The sequence below is a fragment of the Corylus avellana genome, chromosome 6, assembly GCF_965113065.1.
Source record: "Corylus avellana chromosome 6, dhCorAvel1.hap1.2, whole genome shotgun sequence".
NCBI lineage: Eukaryota > Viridiplantae > Streptophyta > Magnoliopsida > Fagales > Betulaceae > Corylus > Corylus avellana.
This window is the reverse complement of record NC_142495.1, coordinates 5,087,330-5,113,653: the sequence shown is the minus strand read 5'-3', so window position 1 is coordinate 5,113,653 and position 26,324 is coordinate 5,087,330. Positions and strand designations below refer to the sequence as shown.

The 26,324-nt window shown below is 35.5% G+C and overlaps 4 protein-coding genes across 5 annotated transcripts; 1 reads left to right on the top strand and 3 right to left on the bottom strand.

Moving 5' to 3' along the window:
• Positions 1 to 1,640: 1,640 nt before the first annotated feature.
• On the top strand, positions 1,641 to 2,420 carry LOC132187334 (arabinogalactan protein 41). Its single transcript, XM_059601619.2, has 2 exons — positions 1,641 to 1,967; positions 2,157 to 2,420. Exons 1-2 carry the CDS (start codon positions 1,832 to 1,834, stop codon positions 2,258 to 2,260), a joined length of 240 nt encoding a protein of 79 aa, XP_059457602.2. The 5' UTR covers positions 1,641 to 1,831; the 3' UTR covers positions 2,261 to 2,420.
• Positions 2,421 to 2,496: 76 nt separating this feature from the next.
• On the bottom strand, positions 2,497 to 8,359 carry LOC132187333 (Mitochondrial substrate carrier family protein). Its single transcript, XM_059601618.2, has 10 exons — positions 8,123 to 8,359; positions 7,565 to 7,639; positions 7,259 to 7,384; positions 6,275 to 6,334; positions 5,974 to 6,144; positions 4,511 to 4,610; positions 4,228 to 4,319; positions 3,966 to 4,115; positions 3,170 to 3,225; positions 2,497 to 2,981 (listed from the first exon to the last, which is right to left on the bottom strand). Exons 1-10 carry the CDS (start codon positions 8,357 to 8,359, stop codon positions 2,849 to 2,851), a joined length of 1,200 nt encoding a protein of 399 aa, XP_059457601.2. The 3' UTR covers positions 2,497 to 2,848.
• A 7,330-nt stretch (positions 8,360 to 15,689) lies between these two features.
• Positions 15,690 to 17,254, bottom strand: LOC132187339 (ethylene-responsive transcription factor CRF4-like). 2 transcript variants are annotated; one of them, XM_088517731.1, is made up of 2 exons: positions 16,366 to 17,254; positions 16,161 to 16,264 (listed from the first exon to the last, which is right to left on the bottom strand). In XM_088517731.1, exons 1-2 carry the CDS (start codon positions 16,909 to 16,911, stop codon positions 16,250 to 16,252), a joined length of 561 nt encoding a protein of 186 aa, XP_088373857.1. In that variant the 5' UTR covers positions 16,912 to 17,254; the 3' UTR covers positions 16,161 to 16,249. The 2 variants fall into 2 exon arrangements, with proteins under 2 accessions (XP_059457608.1, XP_088373857.1); XM_059601625.2 differs by having other exon boundaries at positions 15,690 to 17,254.
• A 2,759-nt stretch (positions 17,255 to 20,013) lies between these two features.
• LOC132186832 (ubiquitin-conjugating enzyme E2-17 kDa) lies at positions 20,014 to 25,144 on the bottom strand. The gene is made up of 4 exons (XM_059600924.2): positions 24,845 to 25,144; positions 21,809 to 21,936; positions 20,531 to 20,635; positions 20,014 to 20,311 (listed from the first exon to the last, which is right to left on the bottom strand). The coding sequence occupies exons 1-4, from the start codon at positions 24,912 to 24,914 to the stop codon at positions 20,168 to 20,170; spliced, it is 447 nt and encodes a 148-aa protein (XP_059456907.1). The 5' UTR covers positions 24,915 to 25,144; the 3' UTR covers positions 20,014 to 20,167.
• Between the last annotated feature and the right edge of the window lie 1,180 nt (positions 25,145 to 26,324).

Sequence of the window (26,324 nt, the reverse complement as noted above, 5' to 3'; positions counted from 1 at the left end):
TCTTTTTCTGTGCTAAAGTTCGTCTGTCTAATGTAGCCAAAAAGCCTTCCAACTGCTATATTAGAAAATGAAGACGTAAAAAGATGTCAAGCTGGCTTCTTTTCTTCTTTTTTTCCTTCATTGTTTTTTTCCCGTTGTTTGAATTTGAACTTTCAATTCCGCCAATTCAAATTCACCATATATTGATTGAGGATGCCAAGGCTCAAGGGAAAAAGAACTTTGCAAGGTGAACGAAAATGACGTTCCAAATTGACAGTTCTTTTATCTGTATAGTTCCAGGAATCACGTATTTCGATATGGTTGGCAATGAACACTTTCGTCAGTTTCAACGGCGATGCTTAAGGTTACGTTGTCCAATGAGGTGGACCAGGATTTACAACAATTTTCTAAAAAATTATGATTTACTACAATTTTTTTTTAAAAAAAAAAAATTATAAATTCTCAAATTATGTGAGTTAACATGATTTCTTTCTTGCATCCTAGTGAAAGATGCTACACATTAAAAATGTGATATGTGATTAACGAGAATCAAGTATGTTTTTATTTAGTTCTTGTGCTTTATATTGTAAAAAAGTTTTGCTCAAAAAATTATTTTTTTAGTTTATTAAAAAATAAGCATCTCTTCTTCAAATGTAAAGAAAAAGTCTTTTGAAATGAATTGTTTTTTGGTGCCTAGTAAAATGGTACCTTTTTGTAGGTAGCATTTTTTCAAACCCTATGATACAAAAACTGAGTTGAATTCACATAATTTTAAAATTCTTATTTGATTAGGTATAGGCAAATGACAAAGAGTGACTAGGTCTAACGCAATTTGCAACTACCGTCATATATTGTGATTCCTCTCTTTTTAGCTTGTACTATCTTCTTTTTAGGCTACACAATAACAATCATGATTTGTTTTTGGGGTAAATCATTTTGCCATCCTTTGGATTTTTTTTTTTTTTTTTTTTTAAGTTTTTTCTAGAAGTTTTAGTTTTTTTTTTTTACTAAGGGTAGTTTCGTCATTTGGGGAAACATTGACAATTTTTAGTAGTTTAGGGAAGATATTGTTACAATTAAAAGTTTGGGAGAACATTATTAATTTAGTGATAATTTGAAGGGGTATATAGACTATACCCTTTTTGTTTTCTTTATAGAAAAGAACAACCTTAAAAAATTATATTCTAAATTACTTATTATCGCTAGGAGAGTATCGTGATTGTTTGATTAAATTTTCAAAGAAACAGCGAACATCCAATCAATTTATTTGGAAATCTTTTGAATCAAGCAAATAAAAGGCGTTACAGTTCATTGATTTTCCATATTTGAGTTTGAATATTCATTCAATTTGAACACGCCAACATGCAAATGCTAAACAAATGATGAGTTACAGTACAAAGTAGAGACCACGTCGAATATTAGCCGTTAAATCCGTTGTAGTGGCAGCCAGGTCCCACTCCACGACTCCGATTATAGAATCCAACGTTGCGTTTTGAACCGAGTATCGTAGCGACAACATGGCTGACAGTCTGTCCTGACTGTACCAACAGGTAACCACCACATGGCATTGCATAATGTGGACCCAATTTTTTTTTTTTAAAAAAATATTAACAAACGAAACCATCAAATATTATTTCATTGTTTGCGGGGGATACACCCATAGTGGCCTGCCGGTTTCCTCTCGTTGTTTTTAACGGATACCAAGCGTCCTCTATATAAGGATACTCTCTCCTGCGCACCTTCACAAGTCACAATCATTCTCTCTCTCTCTCTCTCTCTCTCTCTCTCTCTCTCGTTGTGAAGCTGTTTGTTGTTTGTGTAATTCTCAGTTTTTTTCTTAAGAGGAGAGAAAATGGCAGGTTCTTTTTCATCTTCTTCAATGGCTGTTATCGGAGTGGTGGGGATCTTTGGTCTACTGTTCGCCATTCTTTCCCAGGCCGTAGTTGAGGCCCAGTCGCCAGCTCCTGCACCTGCCCCTACCAGCGATGGTAAACTAAACCCTGCTCGATCTCTTTCGCTTAGATCTGAAACCTTGGACATTGTCTTTGTTTCATTTTTCTTTTTCTTTTAGACTTGTTGTGGATGAATATTTCCGTTTCACTCTTGGCTGCGGCGTTGTTATGTTCTCAATTTCCTCCCTCTTTGTACTGATGGAGCTGTTGACGTTTTTGGTACAGGGACTTCGATTGACCAAGGGATTGCATACGTGCTGATGCTCGTGGCGCTGGTGCTCACGTACCTCATCCACCCTCTTGACGCCTCTTCCTACGGCCTCTTTTAGACTGTCGTTTAGGTTTTAGAAGGGTTGATGCAGGGCTTGGAAATGGATTTCATTTGTGCATATAGAAATGATCTTGGGGGGATTTTTTTATTTTGTTCTTTTTCTTTTTTCATGTTTTGGAAAATTTAATTGAATGAAATTTCATTGTTTTGGTGAATGATATGTTTCTCGTTATCTTTTCTTAAATCCCTTTCTTTGTATATTACTACATCTTTTAACATATCGAACTAGTGATATGAACGAAACTAAATATTTGAAAGACAACTGCAATAGATAACAGTGGTTCTACACCTCTTACAATGAAGAGAGTTTCTGTTACAACGCTGAAACATCAGGCTTTTGTAAGTGTAAAACGAAAAATGAAAATCATGGCTGGGTATTTTCCAGGCTTCATAAACAAATTTTATTGTTGCCAAAGTTGTTGGCTCTCATGCCATGACATCCTGCGATGGCAGGAAGATCAATCAGTCTTCTTTCTTGTGTAACTGAACTTTACCCTTTCAAGGATAAGGACAGTAGGCTTTTGTAAAAGGAAAAACACAATCCCCAAAAATTGTAACAATCACTTGAGCGCGTCTCTCTCCTAGATCATTGAGTTAGGTGTCTATGGTGTAAAGCATACTTGACAACTTCATAAAAGGAGACAACTATGCCAACAGAGGGTCCGGCACGGCCGACACGGGGACCAATTCCGGTAAATAGTCCCTTCATTCCACCACCCCTGATCCAAGTAAAACGTTTTCAGGTCACTATATGGTGCAGCAGCAATTTTGCCTATCAAGATAAACAGTGATATAGGAACATGTTTTTTTTGAAGGAATCATGCCACGTTCAGATAAAAGGACATTTTGGTTGCTATATGAAAAGGAATCACTGATCTCTATACATTTGTATCATACATTACAATACCTCCAAATTTCCAGCAATGTCTTTCTAGTGTTCATCTTTAATGCCCTTGCAGGATCCTTATAAAATTTACAACAAAAGGAAACTATATTAGCAGCCAAAACATAGAAATAGTCTAATTATATTTTGCGCAAGGAAATTCTGTTATTTGTTACAGAAAAAAAAAAGTAATAATAAATAAACCATTTCACTTGTAAAACAGAGCGGAAAGAGACGGTTGCATATGTAGTTGAATTAAAGAAAATTTTCAACTGCGGACGCACAAAAAGTAATTTTGCAGATAGTCAAAATTTCAGCATCTATCTCCTTCTGATGCCTTCAATTTCATCCTTATCCCCGGAGAAGGCAGGGGAATCTAAGGCAACCCTCAGCCGAGATTGATGACATGCCATTACTTGCATACCTGTAAGCGTTGAATATACCGGATATGACAGGAACAGTTTTTAAACCTATAAGATGTCATCAGACAACTTTGTAACACGTAAAAAATTTCGTTACTAGAAGCTAATGGCCATACATTGCACTATTTTACTTACGACCTGCCAAATGTTGGATCCATACCCAGTATATGTCATTTAGCATATGCAAACCCTCAAATCTCAGTAGAGGTTGACAACGGCTTGTGGAGCTCTTCAATCGTCATCAGACTTATAAATGCAATTGCATGTGGTGGTTGGGTGTGTACTTAATTTCTCTTTACATTTTCAAAAGACAAGAAAAGGGAAAGAAGCATAAAGGGGGGAAGGGGGAGGGGGTAAAGGTAGATGCAAGTAAATGAAGATTGGTTTGGAGAAAAAACCTCTATCTGTCTTCGGGTTTTTGCCACATCTAGTGGACATGTAGCAGCAGCTGCAAGACTTCCTGCCACAAAACCAGCGGAAAAGTTTGCCCCAAGGATGCTGGCTGCACTGGCTTGATCACCAGCCAGTTCAAGAATTCTTCTCCGGATCTCCACAAAGCAGCAAGAGAAAGTGTAAATGAGTTGGATTTACATGCAGGAGCAAGAGAAAACAAGAGACCATAAGGATCCATTGAAATGTTTGAAAGAAATGATATCTCACCGGCTCAAGGGTTGACCAGCAGATTGCAGAGAAAGGAACATCACGGGCAAGTTGTGCTCCAAGGCCAGTCCACAAGACACGATAGTTTTGCACTGTTAAAAAGAGAATGCTGTTCATATTTCTGATCAAAGAGAAACAGAGAAGTATGCAAATATAACTTTCACCATCCCTTGAACTTTTCATTTATAGGATTACCAGGTCACCACATCAGCTTGTTTAACATCAACTACAAATCAAATTATATAAGAGGAGAGGAGAGACAGAACTCAACAAAAACGCTTACAGTTTTGTAGTAGGTTTGTACTTTTCACTGGGTTGATGACCCCAAGCAGTGTCTTCCAGACTCCAGCAGACTTCACGCCAGTTTGGGTTTCTTTAAAGGCCTATATTAGGAAGAAGATAAGACAAGAATGAAAAGCATAAATCAGAGGGGATTATCCATACGAAGCCAGTTAACATAGAGCAGTTCATCCAAAATTTGTTAAGGGGTATGAGATGGTTTAAGCAAATAAACCAAATTATAATGAATCAATATTAGTAATCCAAATACTAATGTTTTATTCCTTTATTCCTTTCTTTTTCTTTTCTTTCTTTTTGGTTTTTGTGTTAGGATCCGGCTTCTATGCGGTAGTGAAAACTACCGCATAGATGCTGTTATAGGAAACGGTACCGTTTTGATTAAAAAGTAAGTCACTTTTATGAAACCCACTACGTGAGTTCACGCTGTCACAGACGGCAAGTATTTGAAACGTCACACAGCAACTCCATTTGTGTTAAGGAGAAAGGAAGGGGTGGAAGGAGAAGAAGATACATGATCTCTCCGGTAAACTGGTTCGGCTGTTGCTTCACATCGAACTTGGGTTAAACATCAGAGCTGCGGCAAACGGAAACATGGGCAACTAAGTTTCAACAATTCTACTGAAGCACCATTTTGGGATTTTCTGAAACTTGCTTTAATTTCCAAAGAAACTACCCTCCCCCAAGTCATGCCAGGGCAAATTGCTTTCTCGCAAGCTGTAATTGAGGCAAACAACTTTTGCAAGTATCTTTGAAAAATTCTCCTCCCTTTTCAGCATTGATAAATATCTTTGACATGAGAAGCTGCACCCTCTTAATCTGTAACAGACAGAATCTCTGATGCCACGTTCACGACATGCCTCAAGCTTTCCCATGGCTGCTATCACTCGGGCCTGCAAACATCAAGCTGAACAATCAACCAAGCTCCTGGGTTGGACCTGGCCACCCAATCACAACCTGTTGATGGCACAAAATGGAGTTGTTATGAAGCCTACTGCAACAGCCGAACCAGTCTACCGGAGAGATCATGTATCTTCTTCTCCTTCATCCCCTTCCTTTCTCCTTAACACAAATGGAGTTGCAGTGTTGCTGTGTGACGTTTCAAATACTTGCCGTCTGTGACAGCGTGAACTCACGTAGTGGGTTTCATAAAAGTGACTTACTTTTTAACCAAAACGGTACCGTTTCCTACAACAGCATCTATGCGGTAGTTTTCACTACCGCATAGAAGCCGGATCCTTTGTGTTATATAGAGCAAGTCAATCTCCCTACACATTTAATAGGTACAAGGAGTGAAAGATAAGCATACTCCCAAATTCTAACTTTCATCATTGTGTAGTTACTCATGACGAAAAGACGTTTTGTTGACAAACTCATTAAAACCAATAAACCAATCTCTTAGGTTTCGCTGAAATGTTCAAATACTACACTATATACAATACAACTTACCTGCATGCGGGTCCTTGCCAGTTCAACAGGGTAACAAGAAACACAAGCCAATGAGCGTGCAACTGAGCCTGCAACTAATGGGACATATGGAGTCAAGTTGGGCGCGCTCCGAGTTGTAAAATCATCCATTAAATTGCGGAAAATGTCATAACAAGGCAAGTAGATGCCTACCTGGTTGTCAATTACAAAGAATGGTCTTCAGCAAGATAGCATATGAAAGATGCAAAGAATAGCTTGCATCTCCAACGCATGGATCTGAGAAGAAACCATAAAGCAAAATTCCTAGCTAAGAGAGACTTACGGTTGGCACAGCCAACACTATGCTTGCAGACGTGCCTCTCCACAGCTTAGTGAATCCTTCCTGCACAAATTCACTCCTTGAAGCCCGTTGTGATAAATGATTTGCTCACAAAACACAGGTGATCATACAGATTTACATTTACATCTTTAATCTGGACATAACAGGCCTATCTAAAAGACATAGACAGACGATCTTAACAGCATTTTGTCATAAGAAACCTTATTATAAGTGTCATACGTGCTACAAGGCACTAATGATATTGTTTTAAATACAATTTTCCTCGATACTGACATCAAAAACTTATCTGGTATGTAACACCCAAAAAGCTACTGCAAAGGCTAGAAACTTAGAAAAGTAGCACAAACTGAAGAAATCCCGACATATGTAATTAACTTCTATTTTTCTACCCTTTTTAATTTTAAGCAGTGAGCTCCATAAAAACCTAACAGCATTATGTCATAAGAAACCTTATTATAAGTGTCAGATGATCTTAACAGCATTATGTCATAAGAAACCTTATTATAAGTGCCATACGTGCTACAAGGCGCTAATGATATTGTTTTAAATACAATTTTCCTCGATACTGACATCAAAAACTTATCTGGTATGTAACACCCATAAAGCTACTGCAAAGGCTACAGACTTGGAAAAGTAGCACAAACTGAAGAAATCCCGACATATGTAATTAACTTCTATTTTTCTACCCTTTATAATTTTAAGCAGTGAGCTCCATAAAAACCTAATGATGCTTTAATTTATCAAGAACAGATCCGGAGCATTAAGCAATCACCTTCTCTACTGATTGCAAAAAACTGATTTGTTTGGGTAGACATACAGAAGTCTTCTCCTTGAAAAGTAAATACAACCTTATCGCTTTTAATCATTTAGAAAGTACATCGGAAACATTTTGAAACTTACATAACTTCCGTTTTTGAGAAAAATTGGCAAGATACACGTACGTGATAAGTTCATAAGTCCACCAACCTGACGTATGACTTTGTATAAAACATCCATTGCTCCTTTATACTGATTACACTCTGGAGAGCACACTGGTTCAGAACCAACAACTGCACGTGTAGATGATATAGAACATCTCCAATCCGGAAGCATCTAAAAGAAACAGCTCAAAAAATTTACAAGACAGTAAGACAACCACAAGAAACTTGCAGACAAGTAACTTACAGTAAAGTTTCACAGTCCCTTTCCATTCTTGCGAGGAAATCAAGATTGATTATTCTCCTAATCTAAAATTTGTGCAAGTAAAGAATCACAAACAAGCTGTACACATACCGTGTTTGTGTCAAAACATGCTATACGACACAGCCCCTGATAAGGAACTCCGGCAGCCTGCGCTTGCAACCTTATCTGGAAGTTAGAAGAGTTAACGTGTCAAAAATGGATAATACCCATCAATAACTATCATAAAAACCACAAATTCAATAATGTTTGAAAAGACTAGAAATTCTTTACACACAAAATTTGTGATATGACAAATGCTGCATGAAACTCTAAATGGTCAAAACCAGTTTGAACATGACATGACAGATTATTACAAATGATGTTGGCTATCCTCAATAGAACAGCTCCACTAATATATAAGACAAGGGAGAACTAGGAACGAATAAAATGCACAAGCATGCCCTCATCAATTAACTCTCAAACTTAAATTCTTTATTAAAAAAAATGACTCGAACAAAAATATATAATGGGAGAGACAACCAATACAAAATCAATCACAGTAGAGAAGACAAAAATGATTAAAATACCGGTAAAAAAAATACAGAGCAGTATATAAAAGCGTTCAAAGTATGAAGCAATTAACAAATGGGTATCGTAAAAATTGAAAACCTTGGCGACATCAAGAGGGTTAACGAGGATTGCAGAGAGGACAGCTGCGCCGGCGGCAGAGAAAGCCCTCTCTCCAAAGCCCAAATTAACGTCAGAGAGACCCTTTTCAGAAGAAGAAGAAGAAGAACCCTCCTTGAGCGTCGTTTCCGTCATAGACGAAACGTTTCCTTCAAAATCAACCCTATTCGCAGCAGCTGCACTTATCCACGAAGGTAGATTCTGCCTTGAGCCCACCATTCCAATTTCCTCAAAAAAAAAAAATTGTTTTCTATGACTTTCGGTACTGAAGGGCTTCGTTTGTTAGCTTTTACAGTAGTGGGATTGCGGTTACTTGAGGGGGTAATAGTTATGAGAAGAAGACAAACAAAAAGTGTGATTAATTTGATTGTTCGAGGAAGGAAAAGTGAGGCGGTTATAGTCGGAGCAGAGGAATAGAAGGAGGGTTGGTTGGCGTCTCTAGGCTCTCTCCCTCTCTCATTTCATAATGTTGCGTGGGAAATTGGGAGAGATAATAGTCTTGCGATTCGTGGCGTGGAACCGAAAGCGCCAAAGAAATGCGTGTCATCTCACGTGTACCATTTCATCTCACTGCTTGTGATCTATCAACCTCTTCTTTTTTTTCTTAAACAATCCAATGAAAATTCCTAGCAGAATTATTTTTTTATTTTTTTATATGTTCACACAAGAAAAAATGATGGGGATTCGAACTAATAACCTCTATTTCATAAAGCGTGATTTATGAATGATTGAACTACCCATTAAAGACTTAGCAGAAACTTACATGCATATCCAATTTCTAAATTATTAACATCAATTTGAAATGTGATAGTTTGGATATGTCTTTACAAAGGGGTATGAATTTGGAAGGTCTCATAAATGAGTTTGATATTTTCCGTAAAGAAATAAAGACATGTTTTTTTTTTCTTGGTTCAACTTTTTTTTTTTTTTTTTTAATACTCAAATCAAAGGAAAGAAAAGAAAAATTACAACATAAATAATAAAAATAAAGAGTGGGCAAAGGGCAACTCAATCACGACTCTCCAAACAATTAAAAATTATTGAGACTAGTACAAATAAAGAAGTTGTTTTTTGAGAAATGAGAAGCTTGACTGCTTCAGTGAAGCGTGAAGTGCAAAGAACTAAACAAATGTTTTTGGTTTGGGTATTGGTTGAAAACATGGGAGATTTGGGCCTATTCAAATATTATTTTTTTGGTCTGAATCTTAAAAAAATGAAAACAATTTAGAGAGAAAAGCCCAAATATATTAGCGGGGGCCAGCCCAGAGTTTTGAGACGCCTGGGCAGTCTCCACCACTAAAAAGAAAGACAAACCTAATTAAAGCAGGAATCTTGGTATCAGTCCTTAGCAAATGAGAAATGCTTCAATCTAATAAAAACTACACATTTTGTTTATAAAAGTCCATGTGATAAGATACCACATAATTTTTTTTGTGGAGGAAAAAAGACAAAACAAAAATAAAATGATGTGGCATCTTGCCACATAGGCTTTTAGAGGTTTGATACGGACACAACACAAACCCAACTCATGGCCAACTTCTCTCCTACGTATAAAAAAAAATTGAATTTTAAACCAAATAAATTGTCTTTTTTCCCAAATTTTCAGAATCCCAAAATCCTCTCTATCAATTTTTTCTTTTTAAATGACACGTAGGAGAGAAGTTGGCCATTAGTTAGATTTATGTTGTGACCTTAACATTTTTCAGGCTTTTATGAGCAAAATATAGAGTTTTTATTAGAATCTAGTATATCTCTTACCAAATATCTTAAAAAGTCAATTTTCTATGTGACCTGTAGGGATTTTTTCTCTTTCATCGCCGCTATCTATTGAGAATCCAAAGACTACATCATCAACAGTTAATAGGTAAAAATAAAAAAATAAAAAATATTACAGATACTCTCCTCAAATTACACTTCAATGTCAATGTCTTCCTCAAACTGTCAATTGTGTTAATGTCCCTCAATAACCAAAGATAGAATATGTCCAATCAATATGTAAGAGTTATTTTGTTATCTATCATGTTTGCCTTGTGGAATTCTTATAAACAAGTCAATATAATAAGATGCGACTTTTCTGAGCTTTGTATATACTATATACCTATAAGGTCGAACCCCTTAAACCCTTCTTTTTCTCCAAAATATACTTTCACAAATTTTTTCTATGTTATTTTACTTTATGTTTTTTTCGATGTATACTCAAACATAAGCACGACTTTAACATAAGTTGTTACAGGGAATGATTGGAACAGTATCTGGGCCCAGCCTGGTTGGTGTCCCTCTCTATTCATCTGGGCCATCGGGCCGGAGCGTTGCCGCGCAGCTAGGACCACACCATTTTCAATTCACGACGAAATTCAACGACACCAAACACCATCATGCTCTTTCTTCCTGTAAAGAAAAAAAAGAGAAAACAATCAAAGGGAATGGAAGAGGGCATGAAGTTTTTTGTTTTTGTTCGGTCGGTAAATTTTGAGATAATAACATTTTTTTACATAAAAAAAAAAAAAAAATCCCATTGAATACGCATCAACTTAGGACCCATTAGATTGATAACATTTATTTTATTCTGTATTCTGTCGGTAGGTGAAATGGGCTTTATGACCCTACCTGTTAAGGTTGACAATAAATTAATACTAGGTTGTAAGCAAACAGCATTATACCTTACTATAAATTGAATTAAATTCCATGACTATTGAAGATCTCTGTTGGGCTCATTTGTCATTATTCTGAGTAGATTTACGTGGCCCACTCAGACCCAATAAGCGTAAGTTTGAGAGCAGAAGCCACATGCTATTCACATGATCAAGGGAGTCTTTTTTTTTTTTTTTTTTTTTTTTTCTTTTTTTTTGTGAGTGATCAAGATTCAAGGGAGTCAAAAGGTAATTAGTCTGCCTTGTGATTTTATGGGTATTTCGGAGTATATATCTTCCTTGTTCCTTCACACTCTTTCCACTTTTCAGTACTTTGAAGTTTTAATGTTATTTTCCAATCCCTTTTTCTTTTTGATTTTCTTGGTAATACATGCTTCCTGTCCTTTATGTTGGAAGAACCTTTGAATTCTTTGTGTATCACCTCTGTCCCAAGCTCCCAAGAGCCACTTTTCTTACTTAATATCTTTAACTACTATTGCATTTCGCATATTTCATAAAAATATATAGTTTAGAAGTGGATTTTTGAAAAATAACAAATTAAAAATAACGAAAAATTCAATGTTCGAAGGTTGACTTTAAACTCTTAAGCGATCAAGGAATATTGTAGTAATTTTTGTATCTTTATGTTTCATTTTTAATAGAAAAATTCAAAATTATTTCACTTTTATATATGCCCCTTCAAAATATTTTTCAAACAAAAACCACTATGTATGTGAGTGTATAAGCGGGTTCTACTTATTTGGACAGGTAATTAGACAACCTTAAACTTCCCAAATACATGTTCAAGCAAATATGATCCATCCATGTACATATAATTTGCCCTATATATTGCTCTGCAATCGGGCATGAACTCATATTATAAACTACATATAGTTTTAGCCTTTATAAGCCTACGTGCTAGCTTTAACATTTCGGTGTAATATTGTATGATGGTTAATTTTGGCCTTTGGGGGTTATTTTATCAAGGCCGGCCGGGGTATTTGGGTGAAGTTGGGAGTCGGTGGTCAATGATGTTGGTTGGCATGGTGCACCTGCATGGATCACACGTGGAGCATGGTGGCTTTTGGAACATTTGGCGTGTGACGAACTATGAATCTTTGATGCACCCAGGCCAGGTAGCAAAGAAAGGTTTTTTTTTTTAAAAAAAAAAAAATTTAGAATCTTTACAATTCAAACATTATCTATAACATAGACAATAGTCTATCGGGCTATTATAAGACAATATTTATAAAAAAGCCACTATCTCAATTAGTTTCAGATTTACAGCAAATTTTGACGAATCACATTTCTATCCGCTGCCATGTCCTTAATTCCCTGGTTTTTTTTTTAATTTTTTTTTTTTTTTATTTTTTTTATTTCTGCTATTAGTGCTTTATCAATCACAATCTTTTTTACTGCCTTTACCATAACGACAATTAATCTTTATGCTTGATAACTCCTCCGTCATCGGTGTATGGTTTGTTTTCAGAAAATGAATCATAAGAAAACAAAAGACCGATCGAAAACCAATTCCCTTATTCTTAAGGATTCGTGAAATCAAAACCTAAGATAATGAATAAAATTTCACCCCATAAATCACTACTAAAAATAGATCTAGAGATAATACATTTTTATTTAAAACAACAAAAATATAATAACAAAAACTCAACACACTCTCACGCGTTCCACAAGCAATTGCCAGCCAACTACGTACCGCTAAAAGCACCTCGAGGACCATTGACACACACGCCCTAATTAATCTACGGTACAGGCGAGAAAATGGAAGGTGAAAGAGAAAGGGGACGGGGAGGAGGGAGTCATTACTCCCTCCCCCACTCTGGTAGCAAAGAAAGTTATTGCCCTTATTTTGCTGATACTTTGAAATGCTATATTTTAAACTTTTATTTTATGTTATAATAATGTTATATATTCAATTTTTATTTCACTCGCATATAACTAAATTAATATGATAATGTTTATCAACTATTTGATCAACCTTTGTTAAGAAAACAAAAATTAACGACTGATGGACATTATCCCATCAATTCAATAAAATACTTAATTTACAAAAAAAAAATCAACACAACTCACAACATAGAAACTACTAATAATATCTTCTATAAATTTATAATCAAGGCCGAATCCTTAAGTTGGGATTGACCGTGATTAAGGGTTGATAAGAATCTTTGATTACAATCAAAGGTTAGAATAAAATATTACATACAAGCAATTAATTGATAACAATGAAAAAGTATAAATCAGCAGTTAACTTATTCGTTATTAACACTTCCTAAACTAAACAGAAATTACAAAACATTAATCATAATTCATAACCATACTTAGAGTATTCTTCCTTAGTTTTTTTTTTTTTTTTTTTTTTTTTTTCACTCTACCTTACACTTCGTCCTTCTAAATTGGTAAATAAGCTTGACAAATTTATTATGACTATGTTTGTTAAACATTTTTTTTTTCTCAAACACATAAAAATAAATTTTATATTTATGTCACATTAAAATACTTTTTAAAATTAAAAACAATAAAAATATAACCCAAAATACATAAATAAACAAAACCTGTATCGAAATAGTACATCACATGTTAGTTCAAATAGTATGTCGGACAAATTTATTCAAAAAAAAGAAACATAAATAAACAAACCTGTATCGGAATAGTGCATCACATGTTACTTCAAATAGTATGTCAGACAAATTTATTCAAAAAAAAGAAACTTTTGTTTCTTAATTCATCATATTCAAACTGGGACTAAGAATAAAACACTTTTTTAAAAAAAAAGAAAAAAGAAAAAGCAGATACGTAGATCTTTTACCAGAACTACAGCCAAAAAAAAATAGAGGACAGGAGGCAGGAGGCAGGGGAGGTAAGCTGGACTAGGAGACGGAGGACGGTCCAATCAGTCCTGCACTCCTGCACGTACGAGAGGTAATGGCCGCAATGGCGTGTAAATTCCTCGGAGAATTTTCAACGCTGCTCAAGGACAGCCTGGCAGGAACACTGCTAAGGTAAAATGTAGGTGTAGGCCCTCTCTCGCTGTCCGACATTATGACATGATTCAGCCAAAAAAATGTAGGCTACAGTCTATTTTACTGCTTTCTAGACTGTAACCCCACTACGTCAATTAATATTATTTCACTTACGTTTATGCTAATTCTAATTCAATAAAAATTACAAAACAGCTTCATATAGGTGTGTGTTCATTTAATAAAAGCTGCTCCCGACCAGACAATGCCAAATAGCTACCAAAAGAGCACAACCCATTTCAAATGTAACTCTGCATAATTTTTAAAATTTATACATCTAACGATGCATATAATTAAATATTATTCAAATTTTTTATAAGAATTTAGGTTGGTAGTTGATGTTGTTGGATTTCAAATTGATTAGACGGTGTTGAAGCGTGGTAACGAAGTTTCCGCCCAATTGACAAGCTTTAAAGCTCCTCAGTAGGCGAGGTTTTGATTCATCTGAGAGAGGCAGGCAAAGTGGGTGTGATTTGAAACCTCTTTTTGCCAAATTTATGAAGGTGGCGATAATAAAGGGGGGGTGGACTGCTAAATATGTCTCCAACACTTGATGCAATGTTGACTAGAGTAGCCGGAGATTGAAGGAGCAGGCCGGAGATAGATAGCACTGAAAAGCTAGCTGGCATTGTCTTGGAATTTACAGATCACCCCACGCCTTTCCAAGATGTGCTTTTATGTTTTCTAGAGCCCTCACCACTCACCACGCACCACCAGGAGGACAGTCTGTTATTGGTTCTGGTCGAGGATGAGTCAAATGGACTCGTTCTCTGTGGGTCCGATTTTTCATGCGGACGACAGGGCTGCTGCCATGCGTTTTTGGTTCGCCATCGCAGCAGCCTTATCTTCCGCTCGTATCTATATCTACCAATTTTTATTTTTATTTTTAATTTTTTTTATCAGTTATTTTAAGTTAAATTTGAAAAGAAAAATTTACTTTTTTTTAAAAATGAACTAAATATTTTATATCTCCCTCTCTTAAAAATTCTTAAAATAAATAATCTGTTCAAAATGTTTCCTTTAGTTAATTGTTTGACTCAAATTATTAGGTAAACATGTGAATTTCGTTGATTACTCAACTCGACAACTTCTTAAAAAAATTAAGACTTTTATTTTTGAAATTAAAAAACTTCAAAAAGGGTAGCTGCATCATTCTCAATCAATTAACCGCCCTAAATTACTCAACATTGGCAACAAAACTCCTCCATTAGTTAATATAGTTAAAGAGGACCAAGATTGATCACTTGACATACACATGCATTTTTTCTTGAATACATAAAAAAAAAAAGTACAGTGAGCTCACTTTAGTTGTAATTGAGCAGAAAACATGATTTTTCTACTCAAACAAAGAACTAATACATTTTAACCATATAAATAACATAACATTATTCAATTTTTTTTTTTTTTAAACACCATACAACTTTAAATCTTAATAATCATGAAATGAATCTTATCTTATTAACCATATTTCATTCTTGCAGTTGCAGGGGGCTACAAAGAAGAGGGAGGGGAGAGCATGTGTTTTAACCCAAGGTAGCGAAAGTTCAAAGAAATAGAAGAGCCACGTTGGCGTATGCTTGTCACATAGAAAAATCATGGTACTCGAGAGAAATGTTGATATGGACGTCTTGACTCTCTCTCTAAAGAGTGGGTAACAAAACGCAGAAAGATCGTGTGGCTCTCAAGTGCCTACGCTCTCCAACCGTTCAACATGGAATGGAAACAACTTTAGTCTTTCTCCAAGCCAAGTGGGCTACCTTTTTATTTTTTTGAGCCCCGCGCCAACATATATATGAATCCCAAAAATATCTCACCAAACTCATGAATCATAAGACCTAGAAAACAAAGGACATGGGAGATTTGGACAATAACAAGGTGGTCATTTCCGCTAATCATGCAACATCCAGGATTAATATTGGCATTAGGAATTCAAATACACATTGAGTAACGGACAAACCCACAATTTCAAGTAAAAACCCACCCAACTCTTAAATTACCATATCATATGAGTCATATACATCATCAACTCGTTTTCACCATTTTACCACCACCAAAACCACAACGCTATTTACCCTCATCTTTCACGTCCTCCTCTCCGGTCCAGTAAAAAGACTGTGACTTAGGCGTATAAACACATGAACCAAAAGACTGTGAATTACTGTGGAAATGAGTCTGAGTCTCACTGCAAGGATCCCAGAGGATCCTGGAAGAAACTATCCACATCCCATTTACAAGACCCGAAATCTACATCCAAGTCCACCGAAATATCGCCGAAATCTTCTTTTGAACCCGAGGTGGCCACCACGCTCTTGTCATCCAAAAATAACGGTGGAAAATTTAGAGAATCAAAATGATCATCCAAAAGTAGTGGATCCAACAACACAAAATCATCTTGCCCTTTTTGAGCCGGTCTCCAGTCATTTTCCGCCTCTGTTCTGGGTTCAAGAGGCTGAAATCTGAGAACAGAGATTGGAGAATAGACACTGTGAGACTCTTTTCCAGAATCGTAATCGCAAGGCGGCGCAACATCAATTTCCGGACGTTGAGTTGGACTTACCGGAACAATGCTGGCTATCGGACTCTCAGCATCAACTACTTGTTTCGGTGACTCGGGGTTTATGAAATTGGTGAGAGCGTGGGGGCCTCTGATGCGAATGGCGGCCCTGTCGTATACCATAGCCGCCTCTTCGGCGGTGTCGTAGGTCCCCAGCCAAATTCTCGTCCGCTGGAGAGGGTCTCTGATCTCGGCAGCCCATCTCCCCCAGGGCCGTTGTCGAACCCCTCGGTACTTCTTCATTTCCGGAAAAGACTGCTGGTTAGGCCTCGGATTTGGCTTTACGTTCTGAGTCTTTGCGTCTTCGGTGGCGTACTGCGAGAAATCTTTGATTCTGATCTCGTTAACCAGCCTTTTCACTCGATGAGGACGAAGTGGGTGCTCTTCTTCGCCTTCATCGCTTGAGGAGTCGGTTGCGTCACCGTCCGTGACGGAGATCCGAACAATTTTTGGTTTGTCGGCATTGGGCACCGGAAACTGTTTGGCCAGAGATTTCACGAGCTTATTGGTGATACGCCGGTGTTCTGTGTACCTTACTGAATCATTCATTTTGAACAGTGTTCAAAATTGCCCAGAAACCAAGAGAGATTGACCCAATATTGTTGCGCGAGAAGCATCCAAAATATGAGAAATTTCTCAACGACAACCCTTATAGCGAAATGAAGGACTAAATTGAAAAGAACACAACTGGGATCAGGAATAATCCCTGAGATTTTTCTTTTGCGAAATGAAGGACTAAATTGAAACAGATATTTCTAAAGAACACAACTGGGATCAGGAATAATCAGGAATAATCCCTGAGATTTTTCTTTTCCCCTATCAATGAGGATGCTGCTGCTAATTCAAAGAGAAATGATCAGAGAGAGAGAGTTTTGAGCTGCAGAGAAGAGTCAAAATGCCAAGAATCGCTTTTTTATAGGAGAATCCTAATTGCCAAATTCTTTTTTTTTTATTAATTTAATTTAGATTTAGATTGCGTTCAGGAATAAATTTGGGAAATTGTTAATCAGTTTGATTAATATTTAATTGTGGGATTAAGATTTTTTTTTTTTTTTTTCAAAATAAATATTAAAATCGGATACGAGTAAAGGATGAAGGATAGTTACAGCCGGAGATTCCGGTGTCCACCGGGGATTCCATACGACTCGCCGCATCCACTATTGTGACGCTTGGATTCCGACACGTGGCAATGTTGTCCCGGTAAAATGCTTTGGTTCCGCCGATTCACCTTGGTCCCCAAGTAACGGGCACGAGTTCCAGAGTCCACCTAATTGCGTGGGCTCACGCGACAGGGTGACAAATGTACTTTCTCGTCGTAATAGGTGTTTGCGGGAGCGGGTTCTGACAGTCCGTAAGAGCAACGTTTCCCTCTAGAGTCAGAGATATAGGTCACGTGAGGCGGGGACCAAATCTGCTGCATACATTGGTGGTGCTGATATCACTTGGTCACAGACATGTTAGTGAGAAACGTTGACTGTTTGAAACTTTAACCTCAATTTTTTTTTTTAAAAAAAAATTAAATTAAAATTTTCCATATCCGAGCGTCAATTATTTTTGCTTGTCCACCAAGCATCGACCTTTGATGTTTTAACCAAAAATAAATCGATGCACTTATTATACATGCTTTTAATAAGTGTTTTTTTTTAATAAAAAAAAATCTTCACTTTTATTAAGTTGGATTAGTATTTTATTCTTGGTTCTAATATTTTCAAATTTAAACTCATATTGACTAAAATGGCATTCCAAATATATTTAGTGTGCTTTCAATTATAATTGGTTTTTCATAATTCTATATACGACTTTCTAAAAAAGAATCTAACATACCTTATATTCTACTATCCTATTTTATTATTTATTAGGAAAAAAAAAAAAAAAAAAACATCTTGTTTGGTCAAATAAGAGCTCTTCAAATAAACCAAGAAGCTATATAAGATAATAGACATCAAGTTAAATAGATTAGTATCCTTTGTACAGTCTATTGCAATGTCTCTTTTATTTATTATTATTATTATTATTATTTTTTGACATGTTCGCATAAGAGGAAGGAGGAAAATTCGAACTAATGACTTTTGTTTCATTAGGCGTAATCCTAACCGATTGAGCTACCTCTTGGAACTATTGCAATGTCTCATGCTTTATCACAACCACTCATCTTAGTCATTTTCTAAAGTTATTAAGAATTTATTATAGTAATTGATTTTGAATGAAAGTAAACTTGCAAGAATGCTGATGATTAAGAGAGATAATTAGTAAGTAAGTTAAGGAATAAATGGATAAATTATGAGGGGGCCAAGCCAAGATTTGAAATAAGTTGGATTAGTCAGAGTCAGAGGCTTGGGGGTCAAGCAAGAGCAAGACATTTGTTGAAGTGGTAGGTTGGAAACGAAAAGACTTTGTGATACGTCATTTGTTTTTGTCACTTGTCTTTCATTCTATTCACGTGACCTCCTTTCATTTTCCTCTTGCTTTTCTCCATTTCCAACTGAATTGACCTTTCCCTAATCCGTAACGGACTAAACTAATGGCTCCTCGGTTTCCGCATAAAATTATTTTAGGAAAATGTTTTACTTATTTTTAGGTGTTTAACGCGAAATAAAATAACTTTAGTTGATAAAAAAAATATCTAGAAGATGTAAAACGATTTTAGAATATATAAAACCTTTTTAATGTGTAAACTATTTTTCACCATTCTTCTACACTTCTAGATGGACTATTGTGATAGTGTTCATTGTGGGACCTATTTGCTTGAGCATGCTTGTTTAGACCAGTGAACCCTACAAAGATCTTCTCACAATTGACTACATTGAATCTGAATCCCACCCTCCAAAATACCTATTTCTACCTTCTTTTCTTTCGCTATAACAAAATATTTGATGATTTTTCATATAAGTCAGAGTCGAACACCAAAAAGAAAATATATTCTACGCCAAAACAGACGATGAAAATCAGTTTTTCAACGGTAGGATCAGGGGGTGAAAGAGATTGCAATCCAAAGTTCTGAAACTTTTCCTCCTGCGTCCCCAAAATATATGATAACAAATCTAGAATCGTTGTCTAATCTTATGTCTGTCTCCAGTTGGCGCAAGAATGTGAAATACCCGTAACACCCCGAGCTACTTTATTTCTCCCATACCAGACAGACATTGTCCTTTTCTACAGCTAATTCGGTTCAGATGAGGATCCACAGCAAATTTTAAGAAATTGCCGTGGCAGCAATTTTCATTTGTAAGGCCAGAAATATGCCACGTCACTAACGTCTTGTCTTTGAAAGAGATGTTAATAAAACAAAAAATATGAAAGAAGACGTGGCATGTTGCTGACCTTACATATCAAAATTGTTGACTTACAACATTTTTTTAAAAAAAATGCTTGAATCTTATAAAAATTCTAACATTTTACCTATAAAAATTTATGTGACAAAATGCCATGTCATATTTTTTATAAAAAAAAAAAGGACAACAAAAAAAAAAATGATGGGACATTTTGACACAAATTTTTACGGGCGAAATATAGAATTTTTATTAAATTCTAGAATATCGGTTTAAAAAAAAACAGAGAAGTAGAAGCGAAACTTAATTAGATCACCCATTAGTGAATAATACTTATACAAAAATATACTTGTAAAAACATAGTAAGGACAAGACCGTCAACGAAGCGAAAGAGCGTGAAACAGCAAAAGCATATTAAGCACGCTTTCATATCATATGTAAGGTACAGATTTTAGTCCGTTGGCACTTCATTTTTACATGACAAGGAAGAAAAAGACTAGCTCCTAAAAGGCCCAGGCCCACAAAGCACGCTGGGCCTAGCCCATGGCATACTTCTGAGTCCAGCTCCTGGCAGTTGTCTCGTACTTGGCCCTGTCTGTCTTGTACATGTGTGCAATTTCTGGCACCAGCGGATCATCCGGGTTTGGATCCGTCAGAAGGGAACAGATGGAGAGCAGCACCTGAAAAAGAGAAACAACAACCCTTCCCACCAAATTTAAAAAACAGCAAAATGATGAAACAGTGAAGAAGGACACATCTCTTCTCAAGGCAAATTCTCAAGAATGTGTTGTTTTATGCTTCCCATGTGATGTCCATGCTTATTTTGGACAAGGAAAATTCATAATAACCTTAATAGTTTAGATGTTAACAAAGTTGTTAAAGAGATCAGGATTCAGAACCTTGGATATAGTCAAGGCAGGGCTCCACTGCTCTTTTAAAATGTCAAGGCATATGCTGCCATTGCTGTTTATGTTCGGATGAAAAACTTTGGTCCTAAAGGCAACCTGCAAGAAACATATAGTGAAGGTGGGAATAAAGGGTAAATGTAACTAATTATTGCACACTTCATTCCTAAACTATTAGCGCAAACAAATCTGAGAAAAAAAAAAAAAAAAAAAAATTCATGTATAACGCTTAATTACTGAAATTTCCCAAGCAGAGGGTCCATTTGACTTGGATTAATTCCTCCCACGTGCCAAAAAATTGAATTTCATAAAAGGTCGAGAATTCACAGCAACATAACCCACCTTACTAAGCTTTAGATATAAATATGATCTAAATTAGCATGTTGATTACTAAAGATAATTTTTTCTTTGGCAAGAGATCACTTCATTGTAAAAATAAATAAATAACAAAAAAAGTAATTTCTTTTCACAAATGACATTCCTACAGATCCAAAATTTTGACAATGATGTCTAATAAGTAACAACCTAGTGTAGCCACCGGTTAGACTCAGGTGCATTCAGACAAGAACAATCAAATGAAGGATAAAAATACTTTACTGAACCAGACAATCAAAAAGGCAAAAATAACAAACCAAAAGCAAGAATGAAAGCTTGAAATTCCTATCATATAACTTTTCATTTTTTCGATTGGTAAGTTATACATGCAACAAATAGGTCTTGAACTCTTGACGTCATCCTTCATCCCAATTTTATGGGGAAGTGCCATCTAAGAGTCCATTGACCCAAGAATCATAGAATAGGTTTCTTCATTTCAATTTTCTTATTTTAATGTATTCTATTAATTTGAGAAAAATTTCTCTCTCCCCACTTTGGTGTCACTGAAGTTTATTTTCCTCTTTCTCATTGCCGAATTGGAGAAACAACAGAATCCATAAAAATTATTCAACATTCTTTGAGAAGGGAGGTTGCTATGACAACTTAGAAATCCAATCTAGGTAGCACAGACACGCTATGGAGAAGTTGATCATTGAAATTATAGCTGATACAACAGATATCAATTGTTTTCATAAAGTGGAATCCTTAAAGGGGTTTATGGAATTTGTCTCTCCCTGTCCAGCACAGAAGTTGTTCTTGATATGTTTTTAGCTAAAAGTTTCCCTTGCCATCTAAGATTAACTTTTTTCACAAATCAGAAGGCAAAAGTAGACAAAATTGCAAAAAAAAGGAAACAACCTCTACGTAAACATTTATAAATGATGTGATGTGTCATACCTTAGGTGGTTTAAAAGGATAATCAGGAGGGAAATGAATGGTAACTAGAAAGACTCCCCCGGCATAAGGACTATCAGGGGGACCCATAATCGTTGCTTGCCAATGAAACATGTCCTCAGCTACAGGGCCTGTCAAAGTAAAAGATAGAAAAAGACAGCTTTATATCCCAAAATATTTCATTACCAAAAGACATTGTATTGAACATAAAATTTCAGGTATAGATACTCTCTTTAATAAATGAAAACCACAAGCTTGATTGTTTTGACAAGAAAGTTTTACAAAATGAAAGACGACAACAGAAAAATCAGGCATCTTAAGTCATTAGGATTTCAAAAAAAAAAAATTTATAAGAAATCCAAATTTTATTAAAAAAGCGCAAAGGCGCAACTCAAGCACATAGAAAGTATACAAAAGATACATCTAGCCAGAACGAGAAAGAAAATCAAGACAATTAGGCAAATTAATATAGTCCATAGCAGCTGTCCAGTGGCAAATTAAAAACTCTATCGATAGAGTTGCCATGTTTGAATACATAACCCTGTGTGATTGGAATTCATATATAATAAATAACGTACATCCAATTGGCCTCTATTAATCGGAAAGAGCTAGAGAAAACTATGATGTTCCTAGAACACTTGGGAACTATTTGAAGAACCGGAGAAGTTTAAACCATGAAATGCAAATTTTGTTCAACACATGAGATAGTCTTTGAGTAACATTGCACTTACTCCTAAAAGAGGGAGCTATTAAAAGTGAGACACACCTACATTTATAAAAGGAACGGAAATTAAACACAATAAAGTATTGATGAAGTAGCTACAACCTCATATCTTCATAAGTAGAGGCATTAAAAATCTATGCATGACATGATATGGGTAAGAAGCAACTATGGTAAAGAAACAAAAAGATAAAAATAAAAATCAACATGGTAATAATAATAATAATAACGATCAGTTCAGAGAAAGGAGACGCAACTTTCAGGAGGAATAATTTACTTTGCATTTTTGACCAATAAAAAATAATAATAAGATAAATTAAATAAAAATAATAGTAATACTGATTCCAATCAACAGTTCATGATGCAACTTTTGGGATCAATACTATGGACTTTCCACCAATCAAACTATGTTTAGCCAAATAACTCCTTCAACCCACATCTTAGACCAATCTATAAGTGGTCAAGCAAATAGATGAAACCCACAGTTTCGAACGCATGATGAAAACAAACTATTCCAACAAGTACATATTGAAGCTTGAACTAGGCATTCATCATAAAATAACATGTTTAACCCTCCATAATTACCACCATTTTATCCACCTGGCATGTGGTATGCTACTGCACGACTGGGCCAAAAACACTACAGTCTACACTCAATAATACTGCACTTGACAAAGAGCTCATGAAACCCGTCATACAATGACTACTTTTCCTGTTATTTAGATATTTACCATAGAGTTCCATTTTATTTCTTTTTTTGTTCCTCCTTTTCTGCGGCTGGGATAAGAACTTTTTTTCCATCTACAAGATGAACAAATTATACGAATAGCTAGAACTAGGCAAAAAACACTACACTCAATAGTACTACACTTGACAAAGAGCTCTCAAAAACCCGTTATCCAAGTATTAAGGAATACTTTTCCTGCAGTTCAGATAAGACAATACAGTTTTGTGTTTTTCCCCCTTTTTGTGGCTGGGATAAGAAAAATGTTTACAGATAAACGTTGCACACATTCAAAGATAAAGCTACATGGCAATGACCCAGCCCCAAGAACATTTTCTAACCATGTCTAAATATGTTAGCACACACTAATGTATAACACGTCATGTCACAACCATGCAACCATGATTATGTAGCTTGTTGACTTTTTGGAATTTTCTGCATGAATCCCCTTTTTTATTAGTATTGAACACAATCGCACCAGTAAATATAGAAAACATTTTTCATCAAAGAAGAAAGCATTGCAAATAAATATCACGTCATCCTTTGAATATATATATATATATAAGGTCCAAAAGATAGTACAATGAAAGTGGAGACTATTGGAGAACTTTATATCCAGCACTACTGTTGACCTAAAATATAGATTTTACTTATAGATATTGTTTAGACTTTTGAGGCATGTTTGAAACAAGCGGGACAAGTTATGCAGAGTGTGAACAAGAAAAACCAATCTTCATGCATTTCATTATTTGAGGAGCCCCCAAAAAATGAAATACTTCCCCTATCGACAGCATGCAATGCAAAGACTGCTAAAAGTGTTGGCAGGGTACTCCATTTCAGTGATCAAAGACCATTTAATGTAATTGGATTTCCCAAAAAGGTACATGTCAGAGATGATTTAAGCTGAAAAGGCTTAACAATAGGAATTGATCAAGACCAATTACATCTAAAGTAAAACTTGCCATCTTAAGAGATAGCCTTATGTTTGTAACACACTCAAAGCTATGCCACTGCCACTAACTAAGCTCAGCCAGACTTCCACAAGTATTCAGCATCTGTTTCATCCTGTAAAACTAATCCTTCCCGCAAGTTGCAACAAAAACTCTTAAACTTTACCTATATGTAAAGCAATCACAAAGAACCACCCAATGTTATTAACAAGATACTTCTTTATATACATAGGTAAGGAAAGTTAGCAGATTCAGCATTTCCCCCACAATCCAATTCAAATTTTATTTTATTTTTATCCATCGCCACGCTCACGTAACTATCCAGATGATGCTATACCGAACAAGCTCATGCAATTACATCACACCAAACGCTTTCATTGCATCTAAATGCTTCCAATACAAACATTAAGATTACATAGAAACCATAAGAATTCAAAGTAAATCCCGGAAATTAACCACATGTATAACAAAAAATACATATCTTAATCAGAAAATACAACTCAGATCCTCAAAAGTTAGAAAGATCACAGATCGAGCCTGGAAAGAAGCTTACGACAATGGAAACCAAAGAAAACCGTAAAAACAAGCAACGTAAAGAAAAATAAAACAACAACAGAAGAGGTGTTTGTAGAAGAAGATGGTACCAGCACTGCAGGAGGTAGGAGGGTCTTTCTGGAGGTCCTTGAGCTCCTTCAAGATCCGCTTCGAAGCCATGGATGAAGCTCGAAATTGGCTCCGATCTAAAAGCGAGACTTGAGAGAGAGAGAGAGGGAGAGCAAAACTCGACGAAACGTACAAACGATGATTAGAGAGAGACACAGAATTCAAAGGCCATTTCCTTTTAATGAGAATCTGGTTCTCGTTGGCTGAGATAGAATTTGGACCGTTGGTTGTGACTACTTCTTTTTGCAAATAAATGAACGGCTGTGGTTCGATGAGAGGAGAATTGGGATTGGCCTGTGCTTGGTGATGGTTTTTAATGCCCACTTGACTTTTCGACACCGGGTTTTTAAAGGCCCACTCTCAAATCTCAGATTGTAAGTAAATGGTACGTGTTCAGTTAATCTGCATATTGCCATTGTAGTGGAAAAAAGCTTTTATTCCATTAAAATAAATCCAGGAGAAAAGGTTTTAAGTAAACAAAAACAAAACAAAACAAAACAAAAAAAAAAAAGAAAAAAACCTAAACTAAGATTTTAAAGATGAAATCTCAATTTTACCAAATGATTAAATACATTTTAAAAAATTGCATTTTCACATCGTATGTTTTAAAATCTCTATTTTTAATCGCACTTTTTTGAAACTAATTCAAACTGACCTTCAATTATTATTATCTTTTTTATATCCGCATTGAATAGGACTTCATACAAAATAAATAACCAACAGTTTATTCAATTAAAGGGCTATAAGTCTCAAGATTCTCAACCATTAGACAGCTACTACATAATTGTACAACCATACCAAAAAAAAAATGCTAGGTACTATTCTTTTATTTGAATCTGGCTTGAATGCGGTAATTTTCATTGCTGTAGTGGAAAATGGTAGCATTTTTCACTAAATGGTACCGTTTTTCACCGTTCAAAATTAGGTTTAAAAAATTAATAATAAAAAACTCATTAAAACTTAAAAATAATAATTAAAAAGCTAAAAATATTTTTAAAAAATGGGCTTTCATTGTACCAGGTGACGGTTCATCATCTCCTCTGGCGGCGGCATGTCAAAATCCTCCTCCATTTTTCCACGTGCAGACCTTGAGAATGGGGCCTTTATTACCTTGATGTTAAAATATATTATTTCCTTTGTTAGAATATTTTATATTTTCGTTATTTAATTTGTAATGTAGGATTTATTTCTTTTCTTATATATTTTAGGGTTTAATTTGGGTTTCTTGGTCACTACTCATTATCTCTCTATACATAGAGAGTTGTAATATTGATTGATACTATACGGTGAATATACAAAATGTAGCCCATACATCTCTCTCTGCTTCCGCTATCTTTTCTTTCTCTTTTATATTTTAGTATTTTATATTTTATATATATTTTAACATGGTATCAGAGCCACGTTTCTGTTACTGTGGCTTTCAATAAAAGTCTTATGACGTTTCTATAGTGTTTTCTAGCA